The 11,258-nt window shown below is 35.5% G+C and overlaps 1 protein-coding gene and 1 non-coding gene across 2 annotated transcripts; both read right to left on the minus strand.

The window, feature by feature from the left end:
- Window positions 1-4: 4 nt before the first annotated feature.
- On the minus strand, window positions 5-5,187 carry LOC113506810 (low-density lipoprotein receptor-related protein 2-like; the record flags this gene model as incomplete). Its single annotated transcript, XM_026889646.1, has 6 exons — window positions 4,994-5,187; window positions 4,849-4,921; window positions 1,114-1,286; window positions 462-598; window positions 156-281; window positions 5-76 (listed from the first exon to the last, which is right to left on the minus strand). Coding segments are annotated over exons 1-6 (648 nt in total), but the record flags the coding sequence as incomplete, so codon positions are not given.
- A 252-nt stretch (window positions 5,188-5,439) lies between these two features.
- On the minus strand, window positions 5,440-5,511 carry Trnaq-cug. Its single transcript has one exon. It is a non-coding gene; the product is annotated as a tRNA-Gln (tRNA).
- Between the last annotated feature and the right edge of the window lie 5,747 nt (window positions 5,512-11,258).

The raw sequence follows: 11,258 nt of genomic DNA on the forward strand, positions 1-11,258 counted from the left end.
ACAAATGCTTGGTGTAAGCGTCCCAATTTTCGTGATTCACAGCGCCATCGAAAGTTAGTGTAATCATTTGTGGAGTCTGCAAAACAAATGACGATTGACAAGAAATTCATTCGAGGAGTCATGTGGAGGAGTGAGTGAATGTGATCTTGTTTTACCTGACTTGGAACAAGTTTTCCAGGTATCTCAGTACCCTGCTTTGAGCAAAAACAGTCTGGCAGTTGGCACATGTTCGGGTCACACGGTGCCGCCGCGTTAGGATCATAGTTGACGTCACACCAGCCCTACACAGCATTGAACAAATCAAGAGAAAACAGCAAATGACACAGCATTAACGATATTATAACAGTGAAAGTATAAATTGGGTGTCGATTAGAAAACGAATGACTGGCGAATGATTTGCAAGTCATAATGAAGTGGGAAATTGAGAAATTAGACTTAATTTTGTTAAGAATGGTCATTACTTCATCGGAGGCGTCCGTGCAGTCGATGGAGCCGTCACAGAAGTACTCAGCTGGTATGCATTTGCCGTTTGAGCAACCTATGTGTGTGTCGTTGGCGCAGTCTGCCATATCCAATAGAGGCTTCGGAATTCTTGTCTCTAGAACAAAAAGTTTGCATAGTATTGGCGTTTTAAAGCGTGTGGTCCTCGAAAACCATCCAAGGTTTAAGAAGAATGCATTAGTACGCTATGGAAGAAGAAATCGGTAACATATATTGTGATAGTTAGTTGCGTGATGTGGTTCAAGTTATAACTGTGATTAAATATTAGCTAACTGCGATAAAACTGCTATTAACCTCTGACTTATAGTGACTTGGAAAGTAAAGCCTACGTATTATGAAAGGAAATTGTCCAATGCCTATTAAACTGGTCCTTGGTAGGCTGATACTGGTTTTAATTAGCATAAAATAATAATAAAATTGCTAGTATTTCGTCCAAAATTATCCAAATCAAAATTAGAAACAATCTATAAACTATCGACCTGCCCCTTTTTTGAAGAATTTTGTTAATAAGGGGTTATCACTTGTTTATTTTTATAAATACATTATAATGCTTTCATTCACTGTGACGAAAAGGGATAAGTATGGAGTACCCACGTCAAGTAAAAAAAATACCCATAGTTAAATCACAGTTGTGCACATTCTGTTGCATGTCACACAGCTGCCTGTTGACATCGAACATCAAACCGGGCGAGCAATGGAACTCGAACACGTCGCCATCCAAGCAAAGATAGTACTTTGCACACTCGTCAGTAGTCCACATAGTGTCCTCTGATCGGTCTGGGTTCCTGCAGTAATCATAACATGCTTGTAAGTATAGCTTAAGTGTCGAACAGTTCATAAAACTAACGATGTAGTTAGATTGAACTCAGAAGGATGTAGCGAGGTAACAGGTTCTTTACTGCGTAGTACACATACATATAGTGAGTTTATTTATAAAAATAATTTACAATTTATTTGTGACCTCTATTCGAAATATAAAAATAAATATTCGCATCCATAACTCGGCATTATTCAACCAACATTACAAAAAAGAAACATTTTGTCAAGTTGTCAAACGACTTTTAAACCACGCATAATGTTAGCATTTCGGCACGTGTTGTCATACAGATTGAATGCATAGCGAAAGTGGATTTCTCAAGACGCAGTAGGAAACGGTAATGCTGATACAAGCCGGGTAGCCGCAGTCAAGGTTGCGGCGAAAGTCGCCCGGGGTCGACGCCCGCGCTACGAAAATGGCGGAAAATCATCCTTCTGTAATGCACGCAGCACACCTTTTTTATTTGCGTGTTGCTCGACAAAGAATATAGTATTATGTGTATCAGACTACGGAAATAAGAGGAAGTAGTGCGCTTTTTGCGAGGCAGTATTTTTTTTAGGAGCTGACGCTCGTGTTTCCTTTTTTTTTCCGCCAGACATTTATTTTGTTCCGACTTTGCGGATTTCTACTTTTATCCCTTAAACACAAAGGTGTTTGGTTTAACTCGTGACGCTAAGGGTTATGCATATAGGCTAAAGAAAAAAGACAAAATGAATAGGTAAAGGTAAAGTTAAGGAACGTAGTAACTAGATTTTATTTTTAATCATTACTTGTTGTTATAGCGGCAACAGAAATACATCTGTAAAAAGCTCCTGGCCTGAGGACGAACATCGGAATTTTTGTAATAGATTCCGTTTTACCCCTTTAGAATGGTAAAGAACACTAAAAAAGCGCGACGACACATATTGCGGGGTGATCTCTAATACACTTTTAATAATTAGATTTGTAACCAACACTCATCTATCACTGATCACGCAAATGGTTTGTGACAAGCGCCGATTGAACAAATTGCTCTTTATATTACAATTTTATATCAAACAAATGAGTTTAGTCAGTAATGACAAAAGCATTACTTATTTTAGTATACTTCAGAAAGTTGAACTTCAGCATACAAGAAATTAGTTTTTTTTAGCCTCATGGTCTCTACATAATGACTCAGCGTGGGTTTGTGTTATATTATGATTGATTGACGTAAAAGTGAGAGCCAGCAAAAAGCTTTAATATTAATAAATCTCTAATGATTAAATATAATTATGAGCGAAAAGCTATGAATATAACAATGAACATAATGTTCACGTAACGTTTGACCAAACACTCAATTTTCGCGTACGTGCTAGAGATTCAATTGCGTCTAATTGAAGTAAGCAAGTAATTGTCAAGAGCAAGAGTATGTACGAATGTTACATAATTTTACACTCTTCCGAGTAAGCGATTTTGCCGTGACAATTTAGAAACTGCCCTAGGTGTTACCTGGCCGTGGCTCTAGTATCAACCAGACTTTCCTGCAATTAGTGCCTGTGTCTAGATATCCTTTTTCACTTCGGAAACTGATTGTGAACGCTTATGGAGAGACAAGGGACAGTAAACAGTTTCACTTCTTTTAATCGTATAATTATGTAACTTATCTGTGTTTATATTGACTTTAAAAAGAGAGAAATTATGTTTCTGAGCAGGCATGCTGTTCTCGTGCATATTTTGTTGTTCGTGTTGCCGGCTATTCTTCTCATTAGGTAACAGTTTAAATTGTTTAGCGAATCGTTAGTTTGCTCTACTTCTGAGAAAATAACATAGTTTAGTTTACGTCTTTGGATGAAAGTATTTCACATCTGTGACGGCGATATATTATATTACTCAAATGGAAATTAGCGAGACATCTAGCCTAGTTCTCCTGGACACATACGGTCCAATGCTCAATAGTGGCCATAGTTAGGTTTGCAGGAGTAGGATGTAGACATAGAATAGTAGGACGGTCAAGAATTTTGAATTGATGCAACATTATGCTAACAGACAGCCGGAGTATTTTTAGGGCGCCACGCCAAATTCAGGGTGCGCGACGATCTACGAAGGCTCGTTCCGAGTAGGTCTTGAGTCAGTTCATATAAATGTTTAGAATGTTTGTTAATCAAAATATTTTGTCATTAGTTAAAAAAAAATCGCGTAACTTATATAAAATAGAGGTTTAGAAATTTCTAGTAGCGCGATAAAAGCAAACTTATCATATAATAAGTACGTATTTGAATGTTTATTCTTATTGCAAATATCCAGTAGGTAAAGATGCCATACGATTGCAGAGTCTCAGATACGATTCCGATCGAATTCAGAGAGTCTAATAAGACAAATTTGGAGCTTCTATGAGCATCCACTAAGACTTAAGCAGTGATTCTAATATTCTTCGAAGTTGTGACATATGGTCTAAAAGGTCTATTTGTATATTTGTATGTTGATTCCAGTTACATCTGTAGCGCTTTTTCAATTGTTACGATTGTCAAGTTTCGTGGGAATACTCTTGTGTTTTACTTTTACTTAGATGCGAAGACGACAATAACACATAAGCCATTAGCAAAGTTTTTTAGTCTAGCAAGATAACTTATTTGCTTACTATTGCAGAAACTTGTCTTTGGGTGACTTTTTAAAACAAAGATGTTTGTGTCCTCCCAACTTTGTATTGCAGCCTGAGATCAGAAAAATATCTTTTACTCTGCCCCAGTGTGAATTATTATAATACCTACTAACAAAAGCCAAGAGTTTTGTGATATAGCTAATCTAAGCACCCTCTTAACAACTTCTACCTAACACTGTTCTTCTTGATACACATCAATGCTTTCATCTTCCGTTCTAAATTAACTCGAAGACAATGTAAATAAGTTACACTTTAATTAATCTTCAAAAAGTCATCTGTCTTTAAAAGATCGTAAGAAATTCACATCTATTGTTGACTGTTACTAAACATTAGAAAATTAAGATCCAGATGAATAAGACTGTTTATTTTAATTGTTTGACGTTTTGAATGCAATTTTGAACTCTCACGAGAAGTGAAGCATTGTTACAATTTAATTTAGTAGAGGAAAAAAATATTTAAGGGTTCAAAGAAAAGAAAAATCGTTCTCCGATTTATCGAGAAGTGAAAATATCCATCAAATGAATAAGATAGTAGATACATTACGTTACAGAGAATGGAGTGGATGTCTAGACAAGGGTGTGCTAACATTGCCGTTGCTCTTTAAGCGAACCTTTGCCCTTTTAGTAGGAACTAGGAAATGAAATGCCTAGGGTTCATAACATTTATTTATGAGCCTTAATTTTTTCCCATGAAATAAAAGGCTTTAAGCGTATATAAACATCTTTAAAAAGGTACGATTACATTTAAGTAAGACTTAGGACTTAGACCAACCCTTTTTACTCATTTAAAATTTTATTATATTTTTTAATAAACAGTAAATTTAAAAGTTAACTTTTCAATTAGTATCAACATTTGTGAGAAATTAAATCAGAACTAACCAAGATCACAATAAAATTTAAAAAAGACATACCTATAAAACCTTCCATTTTCAAGACACTTCACATCCGTTAAACTTCTTTTACTTCTTAATTTTCCATGCACCCCTGAAAAATACCAACTTTATAAAACTAAAGAAAAAAAAATAACTGTCAAAACTTATATGAATTTCACTTTACCAAAAGACAAATATGATATTATTACGATGGTTAATAAAAACCGCGAGAGTTGTTTCTGTCGAGGCATGTTGTAAGCCCGGCTGTGTTTGAGACACTGAGAACAACAAACTATCTACTCATACGATGGACATCAACGCGTTACTTTCTTTTACAATATTCACGACGCTTTACAACTAAAGAAAGGTAATGAAACCTTTTTAAGTAAAAATATATTGAGTTGGGTTTCCTTTTTTTATTCCGTTAGCGCACAAAAAATCTTGTACCAAGAAACAAAAACGTTTTTGACAAAAAGTTTTCAAACAATGTTACACGTTATTTTTTTTAGATTAGAGTATTTTATTTAAACTTCACAAAACTAGAGTATTCAATAATGTGATAGAATTACTAAATTAACGCTCAAATCATTCCAGAATCAATTTAAAAAAATATTTCATGTATCAAAAGTTAGGTCCCACCGAGATTTGAACTCGGATCGTTGGATTCAGAGTCCAAAGTGCTAACCATTACACCATGGGACCGGTTGGAAGAAAGTCACTAATAACGGAATACACTGAATTTCACCACGTATATTTTCTGAAATAAATAATTATGTTAAAGGTTGGAGTTACTTTTATGATGATGAGACGGCATCTTTTGACGTTTATTAGACTTATTAAACAATTGCATCACATTCAACATTTATTTATCTATTTACTTTTGAACGTATGCCAGTAAATTTCACAGTACCTACTTTTAGCGACATTCTAGATGATTTCACCGCAGTTTCATGCCATCGTATACGTTATACAGATAATCAGCAGGTAAGCCCTATATTTAAATGTCTAAGCTATTTAAAATTCCTTATAGGCCTAAGTGAAAGTTAATACAAGTCAAATCAAGTATTTGTGTGAAAGCCATTTTATGTAATGCCTGTTAAATCTATAAATTAAATAAATATTTCATGCAGATTGTGTTATCTAGGTATATAGAGCTGGACTTTTAAAATGTTCATTATTAAAAATCAAGTAGCCAACTTGTAACTTCTATTTTAAAATAAGTTCGTATGTAGAGAATATCTATAATTATTTTAAAGATGTTTGGTAACCTTTTTAAATTACGCGGCATTATGAGAAATCAATCCTCTTGCTTCTTTGCGTGATTCGTCTATGGCAGTCTATGGTGAAATTATGCTCTAAATTACCTGTGCTAAAAGTATCGATAATTTTAGACTTCCGATAATCTGTTTTATTAATTGTAAAAGTATAAAGGTAATTTAAGCGTTAAAATAAAAACAAGCATTCATTCATTTTCCTTCGTTCAAAATAAGTGTTAACGGTAAACGTCAACATAGAAAAATCGATACCAGTGTTATTGACAGTAACAATAAAGAAAATTATAATGCAAAAGGAAAGAAATTATAATGCATTTAAAATCTTTGTACCACACCACAAGCTCGCAATGTTTTTAGATGATAGTCTGTGGCCAGAAGGTGTGTCTTTTAGGCGCTTTGTTTACTTTAATAAAACTAAGAAGGCCGAAAACAATGTTGTGAATAGTGATGTGATACAAAACAATTAATAATGGGTATACAAACAAATACAACTGCAACAACTACTTTATTTAAATTTGTCAGTTTTAACTGTAAGTCGATAAAAAGATCAATTGATTGTGTCAGAAAATTGTGTCAGTCGGCGGATATCATAGCCTTACAAGAGACCTGGCTACTTCCCTATGACATACCGATACTGGGCACTGTTGACCAGGAGTTCGCATACACGGGCACGTCAGCAGTGGATATTTCAAACGGTGTTTTGAAAGGAAGACCTTACGGTGGCGTGGCAATACTGTGGCGTAAAAGTGTGTTCAAAGAGGTGACTGTTATCGAGTGCAATAATCCGCGTATCAGTGCAATAAAAAGTGTCTATGAAAGACCGCGCATTTCTTGTGTTTAGTGTTTACATGCCGACAAATGGAATAGACAATTTGGAGGAGTTTACGACATGTTTTGGCGAGGTATGTGCGATAGTTGATCATTACGCTATAGAATCTATTTACGTACTAGGAGATTTTAATGCTCATCCGGGAGAACTGTTCGGTAACGAGCTAATTAATTTATGTATGGACCAACAATGGTCCTGTGTGGATATAGATGTGTTAGGAAGTGTATTAAGTAATTATACATTTATAAGCGAGGCTCACGGGTGTGTGAGGTGGCTCGATCACTGTGTTACTAGTCATTCTGCCAAACAAACTATTAAGAATGTATTTATTAATTATGACACGTTTTGGTCTGATCATTTGCCCCTAGTCATTGAGTGTGAATTAAGTGCAATTATATGTAAAAATAGTAATTATAATAAAAATATAAAAAATAAAGCTGTTTGGGGCTATAGAACTAAAGAACAAATAAAAAGCTATACCAAATTGTGCAATAGTAAACTGAAATTAATAGATTTTCCTGTTGAATTAAGAGAATGTAGTTATGATATTTGTAATTGTAAGGAACATAGAAATTGTCTAGATAAACTATATAAGGATATAATAATAGCATTAACAGACTCAGCCATTAACACTTGTGAAACTAAATCTCACTCGCGTAAGAAAAAACATGTAATAGGATGGAATAAGCATGTATGTGAAGCTCACAGGGAAGCTAGGAGTAAATTTTTATACTGGGTTTCTCAGGATAGGCCACAATCCGGTACTATATATGAAGAAATGTGTGAAAGTCGCAAATTATTTAAAAATAGATTAAAGTGGTGTCACAATAACAAAGAACAGATAAAAATGGAAATTATTTCGGAATGTCGTGCTTCTAAAAACTTTAGTGATTTTTGGAAAGCAACCAACAGTTTAAATCATAAGACTGGCCTTCCAGTGAGCGTGGGAAGTGCGAGTGATAGCAGAGATATAGCTGAACTGTTTAGAGAACATTTTACCACTAAGTCTCCACTGGGTTCTTCGTCTGCAGATCCTGGGTCCACCATGACCGGTGAATTGTATAGGGTGTCTGCTAAACAAGTTCGACAAATTGTGAGTAGCATGTCTAGGGGCAAGTCACCGGGTCATGATGGACTCAGTATCGAGCATCTAAAATACGCTGGTGTTCATTTACCGCGTGTGCTGGCAATGTTCTTTACCTTATGTCTGAATCACTCGTACTTGCCTATAGACCTTATGAAAACCATCGTAGTACCAATAGTTAAAAATAAAACTGGAGATTTGTCTGATAAGAACAATTACCGACCGATTTCCTTGGCTACAATTGTGGCCAAGGTGTTGGACAGTGTGCTCGACTCAGAACTTGATAAAAATATTAATATTCATGATGCTCAGTTTGGTTTTCGCGCGGGACTTTCCACTGAAAGCGCAATTCTGAGTCTGAAGCACACTGTCCAATACTACACGGAAAGAAGTACACCTGTGTATGCATGCTTTCTTGACCTCTCCAAGGCATTTGACCTTGTGTCGTATGACTTGTTATGGGAGAAACTCAAGAAAACCCGCGTGCCTACACAGGTACAACGGATTTTTCATTTCTGGTACCAAAACCAGAATAATTATGTAAGGTGGGCAAATGCCTTCTCGGACACGTACAGGTTGGAGTGCGGGGTGAGACAAGGTGGTTTGAGTTCTCCTAGGCTCTTCAACTTGTACGTGAATGAGCTTATAGTTGGGCTCAGCAGCACACGAGTGGGATGCTGGATTGACAACATTTGTATGAACAACTTTAGTTACGCAGACGACATGGTGCTGCTGACCCCAACTGTAAGTGCAATGAGGCAGTTGCTTGCAATATGTGAAACATATAGCATTCAGCATGGATTGATGTACAATGCTAAGAAGAGCGAGTACATGGTTTTCAAGGCCCCCGGTAAATGTACATTGAATGTGCCCGCAATAAAGCTAAATGGCATTGAACTAAAGCGGGTAGAAAAGTTTAAATATCTTGGACATTACGTTACAGAGGACCTTGAGGACCAGGTTGACATAGAACGGGAACGTAGGGCATTGGCGGTTAGAAGTAATATGCTGGCCCGCAGGTTTGTGCGTTGTAGTAAACAAGTTAAAGTCACTCTATTTAAAGCCTACTGTCAGACTTTCTACACGTGCAGCCTGTGGTTCAGATATACGCAGAGGACGCTCAATGCCTTACGTGTCCAATATAACAACGGGTTTAGGATGTTGTTGGGGTTGCCCCGTTTTTGCAGTGCCTCCGGTATGTTTGCGGAAGCCAGGGTAGACGGCTTCCACGCGGTAATACGCAAGCGGCTCGTATCACTACTGAGCAGGGTCAGGAGCAGCACCAACAGCATCCTGCAGGTTATTGCGGAAAAGCAGGACTCAGACATCCTGAAAGCATTTATACGCGCACAAATTTTACTATAAATCTTATTATTTTGTAATTATGTATGGACATTGTTCTGAAATAAAGATTATTATTATTATTTATTATTATTATTATTATTATTGATGTTTTGTCACCTCTAGTGTCTACATTGCAGCCGGCATGGGGGTGACAGTACAGTACTTTGAGGGCAAGAAAACAAAATGTATGGAAAGTGGTGCCATCTATGCCACAGGGCAAGTCAACTAAGGCATAATATTCCCTTAAATATTACTAGATGCCGCTACAGTAACTGCTTTCTTCAAAATGTTATTCTTTTAATAATTTAATAAATATTATTTAATAAAAAGTAAACTAAAAAATATTAAAAAAAAACTGAATCGCCTTTTCGGTCTTCAATTAATCTTATACGCAATTTTTATTTTGCTAATGACATGACAGCACTGATATGTTTTGAAAACTTTTCACTCAACGTTCGTTTCTTGTGCCGTGAGTTTACCAAGTTTTATTTTCGACTTATTTGCCTATTATTGACCATCGCGTGTTTTCTGGACCTCGAAACTGCTTCCTACGTATTTACTTGGCTTCTCGTGAACGGATACCGACGAATATATTTATTTCTCTTGACCCTGGCATCGTTTAATGGACTACGACGTGTGTTTACATTACTTGATTTAAAAATTTGGCTGCGTTTTTTACGGATTACGATGGCGAGATTACCGAAATACTCTCGCACTCATTGCTATTTTGGATGTGAAGAAGGAGGTAAGATGATTATTGATGATAGAATAAGTGATCTTATTGTAGGAACGATCCGATCGAAGTTTGTACTATTATATATCACTATATTTTAAAACATAAATTTCACCACCTGCAATTAACTCATTCTTTCTAATTTCAGGTACATTACATCATTTTCCTAAGCCAGACTGTTATAAAGAAAGGTTTGAGATCTGGAAACAAGTTTTAGACGATGATATTATAATGAAAGGAGATACATACATCTACAACCAAATAAGACTATAAACATTTTGAGAAATACTACATAGGTAAAGGAACGGTATTAACGAGAAATGCAGTGCCAACCTTTTACACCAGCCTTATCCCATCAGGTAAATAAATATATTTGCATATTATAACATCCAATTTACATGTAAACAAATATGCAATTAACATTTTGGCAGATGTCTATTAAATGTATGAAATAACTGTGAAATCTGCCCCTAAGATGAACCACAGACCAACAAGTGCTGTTTCAATTTTATTTTCTGTCACCTAATCATCGCAAATGAAGTGCATTAACTGTCCTGTTGGTCTAGTGGCTAGTGTCTTTTAGTGCTATGCCAGAGGTTTTTGGTTTGATTCCCAATCAGGAGAAATATTTGTGTGATGAGCATCATCATTTTGTTCTGTGTCTGGGTGTAAATTATTTCTATATTTAGAAAGTATGTTTATCAGCTGTCTAGTATCCATAACACAAGTTCTGCTTAGCTTGGGACGAGACAACATTGTTTGATAGTTGTGAAATGTTATAATTATGTTAAAATACTTCTAAGTAGTCTTTTGTAGAATTGCACAATTATATTAATAGGTTTTAAAGTATGTGCTAAGTCTTTTCTAACAAGATTATTGCTACTTTCTAGATACCACCAGCTCATCTGCAGTTGCAGAAGTATCAGTTGAACCAGTCGCTTCAGTTTCAATGTTGGAGGATAAGGAAAAGGACATGGAGCAAACATTTGTAGAAGGTATGTTGCAACTCATAATGAAAATCAGTTAAATGTTTTGATTATAAGTATTTTTTATCCATATAAATCATACATATATACTTTTTCTTGTGAATACATATATATACATATATATATTTTGAAATTGATTATATATATATTTTGCATAGGAACATAAATAACCACAAACATTAATGATGTATATATATAT

The sequence above is a fragment of the Trichoplusia ni genome, assembly GCF_003590095.1.
Source record: "Trichoplusia ni isolate ovarian cell line Hi5 chromosome 26 unlocalized genomic scaffold, tn1 tig00000068_group25, whole genome shotgun sequence".
Taxonomy (NCBI): domain Eukaryota; kingdom Metazoa; phylum Arthropoda; class Insecta; order Lepidoptera; family Noctuidae; genus Trichoplusia; species Trichoplusia ni.